This window comes from Melozone crissalis, unplaced genomic scaffold, assembly GCF_028551555.1.
Source record: "Melozone crissalis strain CALT ecotype California unplaced genomic scaffold, PUWL_Pcris_2 ptg000107l_1, whole genome shotgun sequence".
NCBI lineage: Eukaryota > Metazoa > Chordata > Aves > Passeriformes > Passerellidae > Melozone > Melozone crissalis.
The window spans coordinates 4,827,864-4,849,016 of record NW_026535884.1 but is presented as its reverse complement, the minus strand read 5'-3'; the positions used below and the strand labels follow the sequence as shown (position 1 = coordinate 4,849,016).

Below are 21,153 nucleotides of genomic sequence, written 5' to 3'. Positions count from 1 at the left end.
TGTATATATTGAAAGAGCTGGGAGAGAGTGCAAGTTGTAAATATGAGTATTTGAGTGTTATCCTTCTCAATATTTTTCTATAAAATTCACAAGGAAAAACTGTTTGCACTAAGCAATGCTTTGCAATCAATGCTTCATCATCTTTACTCATCCACAGCCTCAACAACAAGGCGTTACCTGAGTAGGAACACGATCAAAGTTCTTCCCCAGCATCCTTCTCATGTGCTTCCTGGCATGGGATGTCATTTGGTGCTTGAGCAGGAAGGAGAACTGGCAGCCCTCTCGGATGCAGTGGAAGTGGCTGTTCACCTGGTTGTATTTGCAGCCTGCAGACACAAAACCCACATTTATATTGCACATGAAGGTTCTGAGAGGGAGCAGGACCAGCAGGAAGATGATTGGAAAGAACATTATCAGTGGCCATGGGTTATTCAGGAACAGTCTTGAATGAAAAAAACCAAACTCACAATCTACTGCCTGCTGAGCAACTGCAAGAGGGGATTACAGTGTACAGAGATCGAAGGCCTCAGCCTAGTCCCATCCCTCTTTGTGCCATTATAAAGGAAGGAACATTGCCATTACATCTGGCAGTGCCTAATACTCTTCAGTCTTAGCTAGTGCCTTTTCTTTTACAACAAGAACAAAACCAGGACATTTAGCTGTATCACAGAAACTGCAATCAAACTACATGCTCATAATTAGATTAGAAAGGAAAAGTTCTTTTTTTCCCCCCTCTAACTGTGCTCTCAGAAAAGCAGTCTCATATCAACTCTAGCTCTGGACAGTGTGTGTGTTCTGGTTAGACAGGAATGAGCCAGAAGTGTTTATTGCCACTCCAAAGCTGTTGTGCAATAGGGGCAGCTACTGAACAACAGCAATTCCTCTGGGTTCTGGCACAGAGCACTCCACACATTCTGCTCCTCGTGGCCACAGCCACGCGTGCCAGGCGAGCACAAACCATGAAGGGACAACCCCAAACCCACACTGCAGAGCTCAGAAACAGTGGCTTGTAATAGCTCAAACACAGCTACATCAGTGCTCAGAATCTGCTGCTCCCCATCCTCCCTTGCCACATGCACATAGGTAGAGACCTACAGACAGGCTCACTTTTTTACTCATCTATCTACAGCCATCCACCTTTATTTATATATGTATGTTTCACCTCTCTCTCCCCAGTCATACACACTTACACAATTCTACACACAGAAACATAATTGAAAATATCTATCATGTGTGCTTCTTCAGAAACATTCACAGCCCTTAAAACAGGCCAGTGCTTTCTGCACCTGCTGTCTATAAATGCACAACATAAACCCCAGGGATGTACACACGCAGAAATGAGTCCACATGTTGGTAAAACCATACACACCTACACCATCCCACCAAGCCACCTCTATCTATGCAGGCAAATGCAGGGTGCTGGCTAAATGTGTGTCCACTGCACAGCAGGGCCAGCCCACAAATGCACATGGTGCTGGATGCAGGTACCCCATGCACCCCATCCCTCCCAAACCAAACGCTGCTGACACGTGCAGAGTGCCAAACAGCAAACACACACACACAAAGGATTTGACAATTAGATAAAAAGAAGAAAAAAGAGGAAGCTTTATGTCCAGACAAATTCGTATATACAATTCTGTATAGTACAGTCCCTATTAATTTAGCTTGAGTCTATTTGTGAAAACATCCTTCAACCAGACAGACCAGGAACTGCTTTATGTTTTGTTGCCTTTCTTGTTTAGTGATTTAATGACCAAATACCTCTTAAGCATAACGTGCAGGTTCTAACCTACGGCATCCTTGGCCTGGACGTGGGACACACCACACGAGAAACGGAGCAAAACTCACCTAGTCTGCCACATTCTTCCCGCTTGGTGAAATACTTGAAGCCGTTGGCTGCCCTCCTCTCTGCCTTCTCGTGCTTTTTCACGTGCCAGGGCAGCTTGGTGGTGATGTTGGTGACGAAGAAGCAGCCGGGGCGCAGGCAGTGGTAATGGCCTCGCATGCGGAACTCACAGTGCTGCAGGGGAGCACACAGGGATGGGCTTTAGGCAGCTCTAAACAAACGCACTCCCAACTGCCTGCTGCTAATGCTGTCCCTTCTGATGTGGCACAGGGGCCTGCACCGATACTCCAGATCCCATCTTATCTTCCTGCCCTGCACATTGTTCTCTTTCGAGTCTTTTTACATTGCTGTCGTGTACTCTGTAATACACTATTCTCTGTTGAGATATCTCAAAGCTTACTCATGGCTTTCCCTGGATTCATCACAGATCTTTATTCTATTTCATCTTGTGTCTCTCAGATTATTCTCATTCCCTTGTCCACTTCACCCAATTCAAAAATACACAAAAGCATCATAATTTCCCACTTGATAAAACCCAAATGGTTTTCCAGACCACGTAATTATGACTTCCATGGTTCTGTAGTAACGCCAAGAAAGCCACACACAGCCTCACTTCCTGCTGGAGAGTCAGTCTGCCTGATCCTTCATCTCCTGCTCCCCAGCCCTGCCAGAACACTGCTCTGGAATGGCTCTTACCTGGTTTGGACAGAGACACTGCAGGGAGTAGTAAGCAAACTGGTCTCGCACATTCACCAGATTATTGTTGGGGTTGATGTGGTCCAGGCAGTGGGATTCTGCTTTGCCAGAGGTTTTGCACACATACTTGCAGTTCCCAAAGAGACAGTGGAAGTGGAATTTGTTGGCGTACTTGCAGTCTGTTGCCAAGCAGGGATCACTGGAACACATCCAAAACCCAATCATCACCTTCACTCATTTCACACATTTGTTTCTTTGCCAAGATTTAATTCAAGGGGAGCCCAGCTGAAGCCTCTGTTCCAAACATGGCCCACAGATTTCCCATAGCCACCTTCCTCTTCAGGGAAATTGAGGCTGGCAACACTACTACAATTCCTACAATTCCACTTTTCCAATTTAAAGTCCAAAGGAAGCACAACTCGAGTGTGGCCACTGCAGGATGCCAGGGCTTCCCCTGATCTGACAAGACCAGCACTGCCCCTCTCTCAGCTAATGGGTTTGGTACCTTCCACCCCCAGTCAGTGCATGAAATTCTGGTCCAATAACCCTTTATTGTCAAACATACTGCAAAGATACCTCTAATTCTGCACAGCTCTCACAAGGGATAAAACAGGCATCAGTGATAAATAGATCACCAGCTTCATTTATCTTCTAAACTCATGCCTAAAATTGTTCTCAGATGCACCCAAAAACCTTAAAGTATTTCCTAGACTTCACAAAAATAATTTTTCTGTGAAATCAAGCCCAGAGTACTTTCTGGGCAGGTTTCTCAGTGGGCGAGCAGAAGTGTGGTATTGCAGCTCTGAGGAAAGGCTGGCTGGGGAGGATAGAAGGAGGCAAATGGTAGCTCAAACTTACTTCTCCTGGAACTGAAGAAATCCAGGTTTGACCTGAGGCTTGGCATTCTCCAGGGAAGTCGTTGCCAAGGGTGAGGCTGCCAGGTTAGGCACTGATGCTGGGATCTGAGGCATCTGGGGTATGGTTGAAGCCAGCTGTTTCCAAGCAAGTAGTGTGGGAGCAGAGGGCATAGCAGCTGGATTGGGAGTGGGCACCTCAAGGGCAGGAGCACTGGCCATGGTGGCAGAAGCAGCAGATGGTGATGAAGGGGCCAGTGAAGCCTTATTCTCAGTAGCAGTTGAGAAGGGAGACTCAGAGTTGCTTTTCACAGTTCCACCTTCAGTTCGGAAGTGAAAACTGCAAAACACGACACCAATTCAGACATAAAGCCTTGGCCATTTCATGTAATTTGATTAAACACCAACAAGAATGTGGCAGGAGCCTGTAAACAAATTGGTGTGGATAAATCCTAAAAGGGGCTCTGCAGACTTTGAAGAAAGATTTAGGGCCATCCTAAAATCATCTATGAAGAGAAGGGGAATCATTAGGATGGGTGGAGACAGGTGCCAAACCTTAAAATTAGAGAAATTCCAGAATCACTGCAGCCACTGAGAATATCTGTGGGGCAGCTTCAGTCTGGCAGCTCAGACATTTCCTGCTCACAGGGAAGCATCCAACAGGAGAGACCAACCATGCTAGCAGATCTGTGTTTAAATTTGCAATAACCCCTGCAGACTCAGGCAAGTGAATGGCCACTGGAAGCTTTACTCATTCTTTACTGGGACATTCCATTGCCTCAAAAGGAACCTGGGGTGCTCCTGAAGTGCAGAGCCTTCCCTGGCCCCTGCTCTCCCACTCACTTGGCGTGCTTGATGGCTCCATCCAGGGTGCTGAAGAGGGCTCCACATTCCTCCACCACGCAGTGGAAATGCACCTTGTGCAGGAAGTCACACTGGGCATCACAGAAATCCTTGGTGCCAAACCTGGCCAAAACAGACAAGCCCATCTCAGGGAAGGCCCCAGGAGAGAAGTGGAGTTGGAACAGACATTATTTCTGTATTTACAACTCTATTAGCATTCCCACAAACAACAGTAATTCTAGATCCAGAATCCACCCCTGGATAGGAGAGCATCTCTCAGATGGGAGAGATGAAGCATCCCCTAAGCAGCAATTACAGAAATACTGCACAGCACTATCCCTGATGTACAGAACAACAACTCTGCCATGCAAACCCCAGAGCAAAACCCACCACGTTATCCAAGATATGTCTTGGAGCAAATGGCCAAGAGGGCAAAACCAGCTCAGCGTGGTGTCGCTGCTCACCCATTGCTGAGATTCCCTGGACTTTGTAAGTGCAGCACAAATACCTGTGATTTCAGGAAACTCCAGAATCACAGGGAATCAAGAAAACAACTAAGAAACACTGGCAGGAAGGATTTGAAACTTAACAAGGGAATCTTGCATAATTAAGGTACAACAAACTACAGTTGCTCTGATGAGCAGGAAAGCAAGAAGCAAACAGCAGCCTGCATGGTCCCAGGAGGGACCTCTCACCAAAGGGAGGGTAAAGGAAAGAGAAAAAACTTGTACTGGAGAAGGAAGGTCTGTGGATGTACAACATGTGCTGTCAGTTATGGCTTGCAGGGAGAAGAGGAAGGAAAGTAATTGTGGGGTAAGAGGGAAGAAACCACGTTATTGCAGACTAAAGGGGCTGTTTCATCAGAGACAAGAAGTGCTGAGCCTGGAAAGAAGGCCTCCCACAAAAAGAGAGGTGATGAATCAAAAATGGCTGCATTATAAAATTTGCTTTGGATGAGAAAACTAAAGCAAAGAATTTGGGATGTAGTGAAGACCTTCTAGAAGAGCAGATAAAGGGACTCATTCGAAAAATACAAATCAGTCAGTCTGGATGATGTATGTCCTGAAGTGCAATGGAAATTAACTCCCAAACTGATTACATTACCATTTGCTGGTTTTTAAGCCATAGAGAAGTGGGAGGTACTACATAAGTAGAAAAAAAAAAGAAATTAAACAGTCAAGGTACTGGCTCTTTGAGGGGAAAAAGAAAAGACAAGTCATCTTTGGCAATTATCATACCTCTGGCCTTAACTTCTCCTTCCAGTAAAGTAATGGAACAAATATTAAGAGGGAGGAGAAAATCATTAAACATCTAGAGGATAAAGGAACCATGAGCAATAAACAGCATCAGGATTATAAAGAATAAATCTTGCCAGACAAATTTAATTGCTTTTTTTGATAGAATTACAAAATTAGTGGATGAAGGGATGCAATATATTTGGATTTTAGTAAAGCATTTGATTCAGTCTTGCATATGCTTAGAATTAATTCCAATTGGCCTGGATGTAATGCCACCTCATGGCTTGAAACTGGCTGAGGGACCATAAACAAAGGCTGATGACAACCAGCACCACACTGAGCTGGGAGGAGGAGGCATTGTGTGAGTGCTGAGAGGAGGACTTGGGTTAGTCTGAGTTTATTTAACATCTTAATTAGTAATCTAGGAGTAAACAGCGTGTTTATGAAATTCACAAAGATAGTAAGCTGGGAGGAGGTGGCAATAACAGTGCAAGAGGAGGAAAAGAGCACAGAGAGGTTTAGCAAGACAAGGGGGAGCATTCAGAACAGGAGAATCGTGTTTGGAAACACACAACAAACACACCTGGGTGTGGGGATGTTTTATACACTGGGGACTCACTAAACAACTTTAAAAGCAATTCTGTGTCACAGAGGATGATAAACGTGGTACTAGACATTATTCTGTGTAGATACAAACAAATTCTGAGCTGCCTGTTGGGGTCAGGAGGTTTGTTCTGTCGGGAGGGGGCCAATTCTGCCCCATCCAGGGAACAACAGCAAAGCAACAGGACCTGCAGGCACAAGGGACTGATCCAGAGTCAGATTAAAGGAGGCAAGGAGGCCTGGTTAAATGGAATGCTGAAAAGTTTGGGACTGTCTGAACTCCAGCTGCAGAGAGGGATGATCTGCTGTGGTTCAAGGGGATACAAACAGCTGCAACCAAACTGCAAGAAGTGGAGTTCAGGCAGCATACCATGGAAAAGTTGTGACATTGAAACTTACTAGGGGGTAAGAGACAAGCAAATAGCCCCACTGCCTGGCACTATTACAACCAGACCAGACAAAATGCAAATGCACTGCCAGGAGGGACCTCACACCAGCCAGGGGATGATGGACCAGAAGATTTTCTAGTGCTCCCCATTAAAGCCTTTGATTTACAAAGTGTGCACTGGCATTTGTAGGTGACTCTCTGTGTCAGAGCACAAACCTCTGTGTCTGCCTGGGTGTATCTGTGTGCCCTCAGAGCACGTGTCTGTCTGGGCGTGGATGTGCATGTGTCTGTGTGTGGGTGAGCTTTGGATCTGCTCCATTTTCTTTCTGAATCTCCTTTCCTACTCATTCCAAGTCCCATACTCTTTTCCTTATTCCCATGCCTCTACATCCCCAAACTTGTTTAGTTTCAGGTGAAATGCCCCAGAAGCATGTCAAGGCACCACTGGCCTGTGTCAGTAAGTGGCCATGGTCTCACACAGGTGCAGTGCCAAGGGCACAGCTGCACTGGGCTTGAACTGCAGGGTCATAAGGAGGAGCCTAAGGTGAAGTCCAGGACAGCAGAACTACATGAAGATCTGTGCTTGTATCTGGTTCTCAACAACCCTTTGCAAAATAATTCTATGTGGACAGATGTTTCTTATCAGACATTAGCATCCGGTGCAGGTAGGTACCACCAAGGGCTAAGTGTGCTCTGGGTGACCAGTGTCTGACAGAATCAGGCCCTTAAACTCAACAGAACTCTGTTCAGGGTGAGCCAGTGAATCAGACACAGCAAAGGAAGCATTTCCCCTTTTCCACGCTCTCTTACCGGCGCAGGTACATCTTCCATGGCTCAGAGAGCTTCTCCTGGACAAGAGCCTTCACTGCCTTGCCCAGGTACTGGCTTGGCTCCCCAGCCCCAGCCTGGCTGCCTTCGCCTTCTGTCTTAATGTTCAGCAGGTTGCCAAGGCTGGCACTGGTCTTGGACATCTGGAACAAGAGCACAGACACGGCATCAAGCCCAGCACACAGACACAGCCACCCTCAGGGCTGTCCCACAGACAGCAGTGTCTTCAAAGATTGAAAAAGATGGCAAAAAGTCAGTGCAGGCTGCTTCAACTGCATCAGCAAAAGTCAGTAACACCTCACACTTTTGCCCCTTCCACCCACCCATCATGAAGCACTCAGGTGCCTGTTCAATATTTATTTATGGATCTCTTAAAGTAATGAAGCATCATGTCTATTTTATCCACCAGGAAACTGAGGTGAAGAGAGACATCCCCTAGCTGACTATGGAAAAGGTGTGTGAGCTTCAACAGTAACAGCCCTGTGTAGCTCCTACAAATCGCTGATGGTAGAACTGGCAAACTCTAGTTTGTTCAGTCATCTTATCCCAGCCACAAGGATGTCTCCTTTAAAGTGATGTATGTGTGAGGGGTACAGGATGAAAATCTCATTCGACTGGGGAAAAATTCTGTCTCAAGTTCTTGGAAAATTCTTACTAACTTCAATAATAAAATCGTGTCACTCTTCTGTGCTAAATGGACACATCCTCCATGAAGCAGGACTTGGTCTCACAATCTGCATTGTGTGAAAGGCTTCAAATGGAATCTACACAGAGAAGGTTTAGAGGTTCTGGTGTAAAATGTGCAGGATAGAAAAATGAAGTTATTCAAGCCTGCCTAGAGGGAAAATTTTCTTTCAGAATAAATGCATGATTTTCCAGACTCTTTCTTTCTCTGTTGTGCTCTCAATTACCCTCAGTAACAACAGCGAATTTCACAGCCTGAATAAAATGCAGGATTGGGCCCAATACTTGCACTGGAAACTCCACCCACTTGAGGGTCTCGAAGCCCTTTAAAAATATCAGTTAATTAAGCCTGACAACCCCCTAAATAAACTGCAATAGGCTTCAGGAATCCTGGTTATTTGAGGCTCTCTTAATGCCCCCTGAAGGTAAAGCCCCTGCTGCTGTGTGGAGACTGCAACTCTCTATGGCTGGAATCAGAAATTCAGGTCGTGTGTTCCCACTGGTAATTCCATTTCTGTAAAGTTTTTTTCCTGTTCTTTTTTCCTGGAGAAACAATGAAGGATTCCCCCATGGACAGAAATTGTGTGCAGCCGGAGGAAGAAGCAAGTGTGATGTCTTCCTGAGCAAACTAAGCTTGGTTCTGCAATCTTCAGTCTTGGAATTGGTTCCATCAGTCACACACACAGTGGGTTCTACTCTTTGCTGGTTTATCTCACTGGTTAATCCCAGTCCTTTAACCTGACTCCTAGTTTGCACCTGTACTACGTTTGCTTTGCACAACTTTAAGAACTTTATGTCAGACTGCACACAAAGAAATGCTTTTTTGTAAACATATACTTTTATCACATATAATCCTGGAGATTTTCAAGTGAAGTCTCCATTGAAAGAGAATTTTTCTGATCTGGGACCTTCAGAATGACTCGTGACCCCAGAGAGCAGAGCTACTAAACACATTTGCTCACTAAAGAAAGACCTGCATATCTGGAAACACTAAAGGGACAATACAAAGAAACCAATAAGAAATTAAGTTTAAAAGGGAAAATCGAAACCCCAGTGTAACAGAAAGCCAATGGAGGAGAAAAGTGACATAAGGATAAATGCAGAAATTAAACAACACAGAGACAAACAGTGATAAGAAAGAAAGGAGGTGGGAGATTACCAGGCAAAGTCACTTTGCCCTCTCTTGAGGGTTATATGGCCTTGATGCATGTAAGACCCAGAGCCAAGGGGATGGCAACAGTAATGCCTATAAAACCTATCACATAGCAGAATATTAAAGTGTGGCTCAAAGGGTGCCCTGATCTCTACAGCAGTTGTATACAGCCACAAAATTAATCTTGGTACAGTAGAATTTATCATGTGAAAGAGAAATATACATTTGAGATGATGTATAATTTAACAAAAAAGTAAGGAAAAAGAAACTGTGCATCATCTAAAATAAATATTCTAGGACACAGTAAAGGGGACTCTGTTAGACACCATTACTCACACCAGAAAGACAGAAATTGATGATTTTGGTTCAAAACTTCTAATTTTTTCTTCTCTTTCATAAAAATAGATTATTCTCTCCCTCCCCAAATGAAGGAGGGAGAGCAAATAAACAAAATTATTTTAAGTAAATAAACAAAATTAATAACTATAAAAGGGAAGTGAGATAGAAGTTGCCAGGTTCTGAAAACAAAAACAAACAAAAAACCAAACCCAACCCAAACCAAAAAAGTAAACCCTCCCTCACAAGAAAAGAAAAGAAAAGAAAAGAAAAGAAAAGAAAAGAAAAGAAAAGAAAAAAGAAAGAAAAGCTTTTGGAGCTCTCCTCTGTCTAGAAAGGATGGGAAAAAAAAAGGTGTCAGAGGCGGCAATATATTTCTTCAGCCAGTTCATTAAATTAATTCGTAAGCAGTGGCTCTGAAATTATACCCGATGAAAAATGGTCTCAAAATTTAAATGGTACAAACTCATCTTATTAGAGGCAAAACATTAAAAAACAAACGCATCTCTCCCCCCCCCTTCCCCGCTATCGCAGCTTTAATTTCTCTTGGTGGGGGGAATGAAAGGCGTTTGATGGATGGCTCTTACCTTATTCATAAGCGAGGATAAAAGAGATGAATTTGCTGAGACTGTGTGGCCATTTGATTCATTACTGAAACACACAAACCAACAGGGTTTAGTTAAGATGTGCGCAGGGACTGGGAGCGCTGAGATTAATCCTTCTCCCTTCAGGCTGCCTCACTCCTCACCTGCTACATCCAGGGGGAAGGAATGATGCCAGCCCTCCCCTGGGCAGGCCAAACTCGCCTGCTTGTGACAGCCAAGAGGGACAGAAAGAGGCCCTCAGGTCTGCAGAATTTAGATCTTTCAACTACTAAATGGCCCGGACCTCTTCCCCTGGTGTCCACTCCATCACACTTCGTTTGTTACCTCATTACCTCCCCCAGGTTTTACTCCTTATACCATTAGAATTTTCAGAACTATCACAAAAATGCCACAAAAGCAGGGGGGATGCTGACAAAGGCTCATGCTGCCAGGGACAGGGATCCCCTGGGCCATAAGGAAGGCAAGGCACAATGCTGTTGGAATGGCAGCCTCAGGATCTCTGCAGTTGGCTCCAAGTGCTGGACTGCCAAAGGGAGGCTTGTTTAAATAAGGTATGGGCAGGAATGGATACAAAGGTCAAAGTGGAGCTCACTTATCCCCAGGATCAGTTCCTCTGCTCTTTTTCCACACGGCACAATCCCCAAACACTCCTGTTCTCAGCAGAGATGCTGGGCAAGTGGGACACATGCTTTGAGACAGGTGTGTTCACACCTGCACAACCATCACCACAACTGTAGAGCAGAGTGAGCCTGACACCCAGCTGTTTAGTGAGCCCAGATTCTCTGGAATGTGCTTCCCTTAGCCCTGATTCAACAGACTACAGCAGTGCAAGTGCTGCTGCTAAGAGTGCTGAGGTGTGGCAGTGGTGCAGTTTCAGTCAGCAATTGACAAGAGGACTAAGTGAAAACAGCTCTGCCAGTGGCTCGATTTTCAGAAGGGAGCAGAAGAAGTGCAGCTCTTGTTGAAGAGTCAGGAGGTGCTTGTGAGCCCAAAAAACCACCTGGAGAATGGGGAGCAGAGCCAGCCTCCAGTTTTGGGGTGTTCAACCCAACCACTGTGAAGCTGCCTTTCACCAACACGCTGCGCTCTCTCAATTTACAGGTAAGGAAACTTCCCAAAGCCTGGTGTGGGAAGTGCTGAGTGCTCCTGCCTGCCCACTTCTCTCACCCGTGGTCCTTGACACTCAGGTCCAAGCTGTGCTCCTGCAAGGGGTCCTGACTGGTGGCAGGTGTGGGTCCCATGGCCTCCGCAGGCTCCTGCTTCACCTGGACTGGATTGAACCGCCCGGGAGGTGCTGGTTGTCCATTACCTGCTCAAGAAATACAGTGAAAGTAAGTGCAAAAAAATAAATTAAAAGCATAGGTCTAAAATGAGGTTACAACAGCAAATAATTTAAGTTAAATCATTGGCATCAGTGCCTAAGTGGAAAAAGCAAAGAAAAAGTGTTGGGGGGGGAGGGAAGTACTGGGATTGCTGGTCAGCGTTTATTGCCAAGTTGACATGATGGGTTCTGACGTCCACTCCAGCGTGGAAATTCTTCAAGTGATAATTATTGCAAAATTATGTCAAAGTTGTCCAGGCTACGGGCCCTTTAAAGGAGAAGGGCGGAAGGAGCGTGGGGGAGACCTGATTCTCTGCACAAACTGTCATAACTAATTTGCGGGGCTGCCTCTTAAGCGTTTATTAAAGACTCTGTTAATGCTGAGGCAATGTGGCAGCTTTCGACTGCTAGTCAAGCCCCCTTGCTCGTCCCCAGCCCCAGCGTTGCCGTAGCGACAGCGCCGGCCCGGCAGTGCGCCTGCCCACAGGAGCATCTGCCCCGCCGGGACGATCCAAGGTGACAGCACCGGCTCCGGCCCCGCCAAAACGGGGACCGCTCCTGCTGCGGGAGGAGGCGCAGTGCCGAGCCCGTGAGAGAAGAAGTCAAATTAAAGGAGGAGAGGAAAAAAGGAGGGAGGGTGGGGAGGGGGAATGGACGAAAGAGAACAAATTGGAGCGAAAAAATTAGGAGAAACGGCAAAGAAAAAAGGAGGGAGAAAAAGTTGCTGACAGAAACATGTCTGCAGAGGTTTTTTTCCACAATCCCCAAGTGACTAAAATATTAATTTACCCTCCGGCAGTACAGCTGACGGCGAGCTGCTTCTCAGACAGCAAGTGGCATTTTATTAAAAAATAAAGGAAAATAGTTCCCTCAATGACCTTTCTCTGCTTTAGGAAACAATTTTTCAAACAATAATTTTAAAAGTATGTGAAGGTTCTCCTCCCTCTTTAATCAGATCACTTCCTTGTACTCCCCCGTTCCTCCTGGGAAGCCGGGGCCATCGGCAGCACTGCCAGGGCCGGGCTGGCTCAGCCCAGAACAGCCCCCAGATCAGCAAACAACTGGCCAGGGGCTACAGGACCATCGATACTGGGCCTAGCTAAAGCTTGACACAGTCTCAGCAGAGCCTGCAAGTACTGGCTGAGGTATTTTTTCTTAATTTCTATTTTCCATGGAGTGCCCCTCTCTTTTCAGCCTGTAGCCAAATACACATGGCAACACTATTCAGCTCTGGTAAGAGCTTACTCCTTTCATGGGCAGAAATGTTTCTTGCCTCTCTTCTGGCCACGTGGGCATAGCCAAGCTCCGCAGGAAACCTTGGCAAGACTGCCTTCCTCAAGGGTTAATTAGACACAGCCAAATTCATTCTCCCTTTTATTTTCCTTTTCTACCCCCTTCCCAACTGCAGTCCCATGGACAACTGGGTGGCTTCTCATTCACTCTCCTCCAAGTCACCAGGCACTGCTCTGCCTCCACCACTGTCACAAATGATCAGGTAACTCACCTGCTTCAAGTGCCACAGAGGGCTTGAGTGCAGCTGCTGCCAGCCTGGCCATCATAGGAGAGATTAATCCCTTACTAGCAGAGATCCTTTCCATTATAGAGGCTGCTGGAGCAGGCGAAGAAGTAGCCACTGGCTCACCAGATGCTGAAACTGCCTGGGATGAGGAATCTGTAGGAGCAGATGATGCTGGGTTGGTGCCAGAAGAACCAGCAGTCATCAGATTAGCCGAGCTGGCAGGAAGCGGTGTGGAGACCCGACTGGGGATGATGGGGAAGAAGGATCCAGCTGTTCCAGGAAGTGCCGAGTTGGAGAGCGCCAGGGCCAAGGGAATATTGCTAGGAAGAGCCTGGGAAAGCAGGCCAGAGATCTTTGTGGCTGGTGTCATGCTGTTGGCAGACTTGGCGGCCTGTGAGGAAGCAAGCTCAGCCGCAGAGGAGGGCGCAGCTGGGACGATGAGAGAAACGGAAGACTGCTGACTGGTCGGGGAGGCACTCAGGCTGGAGTTCTTGGAGCTCATGGCGGAGAAGTCAATGAGGTCATCGTTGCTGGACTCCTCTTGCTCGTTGTCCTTGGAGCCCAGGAGCGAGGCAGGCAGGCCCAGCACTCCTGAGCTGCGGATGTGCCGGCGCTCGTGTTTGCGCTTATGGGAAGTCATCTGGCTGGTGGAGGTGAAGGTGAAACCACAGCCTGCCCTTATGCAGTGGAAGTGGTTGGTGGCCTTGCTGTAGACACAGCCCTCATACTTGCATTCCTCGTACTTGTAGAACTTCTTGAAGCCATCCTTGGCGTAGGCATCATCTTTGATGTGGTAGCTCTTGTGCTTCTCAATGTCACACTTGTTCTTGAAGGTGAATGTACACCCAGGTCTCCTGCAAGGGCATCGAGGAGAGGGTGGTTGGCAGTGATGGCAGAGCTGCTGCCTCCCACCTCCCTCTAGGACAAGGACTGAGCACAGGGGCTGAGGGGCGGTCTGTGGCTTAACCTGGGACACCCAGGCCAGCAGATCTGCTGCCATGTGGGACAGCTGGGAAGCTCACTCCACTCTGCAGAACTGCCACAGGAACATGGGAATACAGGCACTCTCCACTAAAAGTTCCAACAAAACAGCACGTAAAAGGGACTAAGGTACAAACTATGCTTTCCTACTCTTCCTGAATACCTAAAAAATCAGTAGAAGAGCAGTTGTGTACAGAAGGCTAAGTCTGGCCCCAAAAGGGATGAGCTGGCTGGAGAGAATCCTACCATGGAAGTGCCATTAGCAGTGTATTAATGGCCCACGGTTGCACTCTGAAGAGCACTGTGGTCTCTTTCCCTAATTATTCTAGGCTCTGTTTCCTAGTGGGTATCCTCTCCTCAGATCATACTCCTGCCTTCAGAGTGGTCTGTGGCACAATCCTGGAATTCACATCTACTCTGGTATATGAGTTCTCCCAGAAGCAATACTGAGAAGGTCACAGCGGGGCAAATCAAGTCCCTGTGCATACTTGGGGAATTATGACTTGGCAGAGGGAGGCAAACAGACCACAGGGCTGTGAGGCAGGACTCCTGCCCTCCCTGCTGTCTCACCTGCAGTGGAAGTGAGTGGTTTTCTGCCCGTAGAACTGGCATTCCACGGTGCCGCAGTCCTCGGTGGCACGGAACCGCTGGAAGCCGTCGTTGATGAGCTGCGTGTTCTTCTTGTGGAAGTTCTCGTGGGTCATCACGTCAGAGGTGCTTGTATAGACCTTGTTACAACCCACCTAGCCCGGGCCCAAAGAGGAGTCATCAGCACACCGGTTTAACAGCCTGACATTATTACCAGCAGCAATAAATACATGGGTAGCACACGCACATTTAATAGTTCCATTTGTGTGCTTCTCCTAGGGGTATTAAGTCATCACTTTAATTCCCAATCTAAAGACTGATAGAGCATAGAGCAGTTGTGAAAAAAAAAAAAACCAAACACAAACCAACTCTCTGGGCATGAACCAGTAAGAAAAAAAAAAGGGAGGACTGGAGGGATAAAATACCAGCTCCAGATAAGCATGCCTGCTTGGGGAAGCAGTTCGTAGGGTTCTGCTCTTAAAGAGAACAGAACACTAACAGATGCTGTTGCTTTTTCTTATCTTGGAGTGACACAGAACAAAGTAGGATTTCATCTATTTGGGGAATACAAAATTGAGTGGGAAAAAGTTATTTACTTCTTTAGTCCTTCTGGGAGGTAAGGCATGCTGGTGCAACATGAGGCCAACCAGTCTTTTGATCTTGTAATAAACGGTTTCATTCTAGCAAATCTTAAACCCCATGTTCAGCTGATTTTAGCAAACTGGTGACTTTTTTTCCCTGTCACTGTTCAGGACTCCCACCTCAATAATTTTAAACTTGTGCAGTGAATGAGAATGCTGTGATGAGGACGGAATGCTGAAAACCTGCTTTCCTCTGGGTAAAGCGGGGCAACTTTGCCATATTGAGTAAAAACCCACTGGAATCTGAAAACGTCCTCAGCCCTGCTGAGGGAGGATTTTTTTCCTTTTCTTCTAGCACAACATGTGCCAATGCCTGCACCATCTCAGAAATGAAGAGAAGGAAAACACCACCCCTTAGTTCAGCCCAGGTTGATTCAAACAGGCAATAACAAAACCCATGACAAATACCCGGAGAAAAAAATAAAAAGGATCTCCAGCTATTTCCAATATAAAAGAGCCTCTCTCTCTCCACACTGACACCTTGAAAAAAGACAGGCCCTGCATGGCATTAAAAAAAAGAATTAAACAAAAGCGTCCTTAGGAATAATTTGCAATGCAGCTCTTGGTGCGAAAGCCTAAAAAAATGTCAGTTTATATAAACAACTAACTGAATTTTATCCACACCAATTATGGACATAAAGAAAAAAACCCCATGTGATGGATGGCACAAATTCTGCCATTTAAGCAGTATTTTCTTTAATTGGGAGTTTATATTCTGACACCTTTCCTGTAAGGCACTGCTTACATGGGCATGACTTTACTGGAAGACAGTGGGCACAGGATGGAATTAGCCATATATAGCTGTGTAAGCGAGGGTCTCTATTTGAACTCGGAGTGCCTCAAGGCTGTGAAACACTCCTTGTGCTCTAAAAAAAGGAAATCAAGCAAATCCCACCCTGCTCAACTGAAGGAATTAAATAATCAATATTATGGAAGTGCTAACAGAAAAAGTCCTCAGGAGAAAGACACATGAAATTCCCAATTTATCAAATGCTGCAAGCACATGCTTCAACCAGTCCCTATTCAGGACAGAACTTGAGTGCATGCCTAACATTTGAGTATGTGCTTAAGCCCCATTGACTTCAGAAAGCTTCAAGTTAAACATATGCTGAAGTCTATCCCAGCAAAGCATTTAAGCATGTGATTAAGGCCTTGTGACTTTAACTGGGGTCTTAAACTGCTGGGACAGGTCAGGAATGAGCCTGACTTTTCAGATCAGAAAATCTGTCACCAAGGGTTGGCTGATCACTCTGCTTGTAAAACTGCACTTTTTCAGGGCAAGACCCAAACAATGTGGTGTGTTCATGTCTAAAGCAGTGAAAGCATCACAGCTACATCTGTGCAGCAGCTCCAGCTCTGGCTCCACTGCTGCTGAACCCTGGAACACAGCTCTCAGCCTACACCACACATGAATGCCACTGGCAAAGGACATGGAGAACCAGGGGTGTTAAGTGCAGATATGTGACATTAAGGTTTAATTACTTTAGAAATTGATTATGGAGGAAATTAACCCAGTGCTAAAGGGCAGATGTGCCACAAGAAAGTCTGGTTTCAAGGGAGGGACAGATCAGATTTGAGTAGAGACAGCGCAGTGGCATTAAAGAAGTTCCTGAGTCTCAGAGAATGGGACTTGCTTCAATAAATCCAATACTTTGAGAAAACCTTGAGACCTGCTTTGGACAAGGCTTTTAAAAACTGAGAATGGGGCTTCCCTTTGCCACTCCCAGCGCTCGTCACGAGTGCAGTGAGGACAGGGCATGGACTTGCCAGCGAGGCTCCTGAGTCAGACGGGCTCTGAATGTCCCCCCTGTGCCTCAGCACAGCCCCACGCTGTCTGACAGAGAGCACTGGAGCTCCCAGGAGCCCCAGGAGCCCAGGAGCCTGCGGGGGCTCTCACCTGCATGCAGTGGTAGTGAGTGCTCTTGCCGTTGAGGTGGCAGCCGTGGTAGTACACGCTGCAGTCGTCCAGGGGGCTGAAGCGCATGAAGCCGTGCTGCAGGGAGTTATCCCGCTTCTTGTGCATGTTGTAATGCCGAATCACGTCCTGCTTACTGGTGAATCTCTGCAGAGATACAGACACAGATGTGAGACACGCGTGGTGCCAGTGGGTGAGCGATCCCGGGGCAGGGTGGGTGCCTTTTGCTGTTGGTAATAAACTTATGGGAGTTCAACCAGGAGTTGAAAGCTCGGCAGTAACCACCCCAAGAGAATCAGATTAAAGAGGAGCTGTGTGCGTGCATCTTCTTGGTAAAGGGAAAGTAAATACACAAGTTCTAGAGTAAACATGGCACTGGGGTGATGCCCAGAATCTGCTCCCTGCAGCTTTAAGATTGCAGGTCTTCTAACATAATTTTATCTGCTACTATCTCAAGAAGTGCTATAGTTAGAAAGCAAACCAGTGAACTGAACAGCCTACAAGCAACTAAGCCAAGCTTCCAAGTCACTCACTGTAGTGGTTAGCAAGACACTGGCTGCCACATTCATGTTGGACTAGAAATCAGGATAAACCCTTTGTTCTTTTACACTGTCCTCCCATTATAAGTCTCTTGTGTCCCCTAGAATGTAGGATAGCTTTATCAGGAAAACAGGGACAAAAGACTTTCTTCAAGTCACAGAAAAAGATGCTTTTCTACAGAAAAACAGCTCAGAGCTAAATCTGTATGACCAGAATATCCTTTTCAATCTCTATCTTCTTGAAGCAATGAGGGGGTACCCCATTGTCAGAGCAGGCTAAGTGCCTTTAAAATGAAGCTTTTTATTTCTATTTCCCACAGACATCAATATTTACCACTGAAGGTGAGAAAGTAAATCTGATTTTTTTAAAAGAAATCAATATCCATTTATTTTGAGCAGTAATTGAAAAGGCCTGTATTCTAATGTTTAACAACTTTTCTAGTCTGCCTCATAGGAAACAAATGATTATCACTTCCACTCTTTCCTCCTATAATATCAATCCTGATCAATCTCATTGGTATTGGCACGGGAATATATGGATATAGATTTCAACAGAAATCCCTTGGAGGCTGGAGCCATGATTTCCCAGGGCGTACATACAGGATTGCTATTGCCAATCATTGTTAATTTGTGCCCACTTATTACAAAGCGTTACTTATTCTAAAATATATCTCAGCCATAAAATAATTTGCATTTTAAAAAGCAGCCTAAATCCTTATTCCCTGCGAGACCAGACAGCTCCTTTGCAAGCAGCTTCCAGACTCCTTAGGAAATAATCATGAGGCCAATCATAATAATAGGTTTTTCTGTTTTTCCATCCTTTGTGTTTCTCTCTTTCTGGAGCAGGGATATCTGTGTCACAGTTGGGATAGACTCATCTTGATTACTTGATGCTGGGCTGGAAGGACCAGTACGTGCATCCCGGAGAGAAACTCTCCTTTGATCAATAGAAACCCACAGCAAAGCGCAGCAGCTCCAGATCAACTTCCTCTGCTGTGGTCAGGCTCAGCCCCGCGAGACCCAAAGGTCTCCCAGGGCAGGGCTGGAGTTGTGTCTGGTGCACGGCAGAGGCAAACTCTGGGCTTGCTGCTCACGCATCAGCCTGACCACAGAAATGCCAGTGTCAAACTCTGGACCTGGGATCAGGGTAAACAAACACAGCACGTGACCTGCTGGCTTGACGTGCATACCCTGGCAATTCTCCCAGCAATTACAGCATCGCTCCTACCCCCGCGCCTTCCCCACAAATCCCACACTGCTGCTGGTCTTACTGCGTGTTTTGTTGCAGATACTGCTGCTAGAAAGTCACTCGGGCAGCAGGAGGGAAAGAGACAGACTAACAGATCAGCATTCCCTAGTTTCGGGCACAGTTTGTAACACAGCACATTTTATGCTCTTGGTGTTTCACTGATATAAATGTGGAGTAGTTCCCACTGACTTGAGCTGATCTATATTTGGCTCCTCATTGTAGCGGTCTGAGTTTGGTTAAACGGTATTAGATTGAGTTAAACGGGAGCAAAACAAAGTTCTGTTAAATTCAGAACATATCCTGTCCTCTTCCAGAGCAGCACAGTGAAAGGGCATGTGCATGCAGGGGAGAGGGGAGCCCAGGAGGACGCACACTGCTCGCAGCGTTGCTGTACCTGGTAGTTGCACTCGGGGTCGAGGCAGTGGTAGTGCTCTCGGTACTGGTAGGCGCAGTGTATGTGTCCACAGTGCTGGCTGCCAGAGAACCTGCAAACGGGAGGGAGGGAGACACAGTAAACCACTGTCCTGGCAGCAATGCCTGTAAGCAAGGTACAAACAAACTGAGTCCTGTTCCTGCTTTTATCTCGCATGTTTATGGCATTAAACCCCACCTCCTTTATCCCCTCCAAGGATGGTGACCCTTGCGCCTTCCCTTGCTTATTTGTCACTATTTAAAGGTGCTTCTTGAGCCGGATCACTCGGGTCCTGTACATCCCTAATCTGTCTTTCCCCTTGGAATTCATCTCCGTTATCTAAGTTGTTTACTTGGGGAAGCATAAGGAAGGAGGGTTCCTAGAACTAAACACCACACAATTCTAGAATAGAGTTTACATACCGCACCAGCAAATTTCAGAAACCTCTCATGACAGAAGGAGACAAATAAATGTTGGGCAAATACGGATTCTAAATTTTAAGTATTAGCCCACCTAGTAGGATATCAGAAAAGCTGCATACAGCAAAGTTGAAAACTCCTGACATACAGGGTGGCAAAAAAGACCAGAAAGACAGAATTGTTGTGTAATACCTACATACAAACAGTCAGTATGCAGAATTTATTGACTGACAGACACACCAGGAACTGGCACAAAGGGATGATCCAGTAATGGGGTAATCAGTGCAATGAACTCCCTTGTGTATATTCTAGAGGACCCTAGAAGAGCTTGAAAGGGAAAAGCAGTGGAGAGAAGGGGACTCAGAGGAGAAACATTCAAAGATAAAGTACCATCTGCTCAAAGGTTCCTCAAAGGTTCCTCGCGTCACTTAAGTGCTAAACACAGCAGGAGTGCATATGATAAAGGGCATGGGAAAGAAATGAGGAAGGGCAACAGATAAAAAAGGAAAATGAGAGGAGTGAGGGTGTCCTGGGGCAGCTGAGGAATGGGGCAGGAGCAGGGAAGATTACAGATCATAGTAAGGTGAGGTAACGCGAGGCTATGGGATAGAAAAAGTCTAGATGAAAAGCAATACTAAATAAGCCATTTCTGAAGCACAGCAAGGAAGAGGAGGTCAACTGTGGAGACAGCAGGGCCTCTAGGAGATGGAAAGGGGACTTAATTGACAGAAAAGATAGACATTGCTAAAAAATTAAATGACTTCTTTGCCTCAGCATTCACAAAGGGAGACAGGGACAGATGCCAGGAGCAGACATGCCTTTCCCTGGGGAAGGAGAAGAAATACTGCAGGAAATCAGGATCACGTCAGAACAGGTGATTGAGAAACTGGAACAAACCTCAGCAGCAGAGAAGAAACAAACCACAAGGCAAACAGCAGGGCTGGCTGCACAAACAAAGGTGTGGAGCTGAGAGCAGAGGAGGAGATTCCTGCTCAACGCCTGGGTGCCTGCTCAGCCTGTCCAGGGCAGCCACCAGAGCCACCGTGGCACTGACCAGGGACATGTGGCTCCACAGCATAACCAGCTGGTCCTGCCAGTCCAGGGCTTTATGTCAGCAGCACCATCAGCAGCTCTTCAAGGAAAGAGAGTGCCCTGTGGGAAGCTTCCTCTCTATTCTACTGATGTGATGGGGAAAAAAGAGAAAAGGGCTGGGGACCTGTGCGGTGCAGGCCAGGCAGGGAGGAGGATGATACAGACCTTGCTGACAAATACAAAGCAGTTCAAATTATTATCAGAAAGGACGATGCAAAGGGACCAGAGATGCCAGCTGGAGTAAAAGAAGGGCCAGACACCAACAAGATCTGACTCTAGCAGATGAGTTATTTGAGGCACCCTAGCAGGAATGACACACGGGCTCAGTTTTAAAAACAGCAACAGCTAAACAAGCACTCCAGCACTCCCAACTCCTATCCTCCTTACCCTGTGCCACAGAAAG

The 21,153-nt window shown here is 46.4% G+C and overlaps 1 protein-coding gene across 1 annotated transcript in view; it reads right to left on the bottom strand.

Moving 5' to 3' along the window:
- The window catches only part of CASZ1 (castor zinc finger 1), a 102,874-nt gene that overhangs the window by 7,625 nt on the left and 74,096 nt on the right, over positions 1 to 21,153 (bottom strand). Inside the window, exons 6-17 of the mRNA XM_054291861.1 lie at positions 19,222 to 19,312; positions 17,022 to 17,186; positions 14,466 to 14,638; positions 12,900 to 13,768; positions 11,242 to 11,383; positions 10,057 to 10,120; positions 7,279 to 7,439; positions 4,240 to 4,362; positions 3,401 to 3,736; positions 2,543 to 2,741; positions 1,849 to 2,020; positions 178 to 326 (exon numbers count right to left, since the gene is read on the bottom strand). Coding sequence (XP_054147836.1) covers positions 178 to 326; positions 1,849 to 2,020; positions 2,543 to 2,741; positions 3,401 to 3,736; positions 4,240 to 4,362; positions 7,279 to 7,439; positions 10,057 to 10,120; positions 11,242 to 11,383; positions 12,900 to 13,768; positions 14,466 to 14,638; positions 17,022 to 17,186; positions 19,222 to 19,312 — 2,644 coding nt within the window. The remainder of the gene's footprint in view (positions 1 to 177; positions 327 to 1,848; positions 2,021 to 2,542; positions 2,742 to 3,400; positions 3,737 to 4,239; positions 4,363 to 7,278; positions 7,440 to 10,056; positions 10,121 to 11,241; positions 11,384 to 12,899; positions 13,769 to 14,465; positions 14,639 to 17,021; positions 17,187 to 19,221; positions 19,313 to 21,153) is intronic.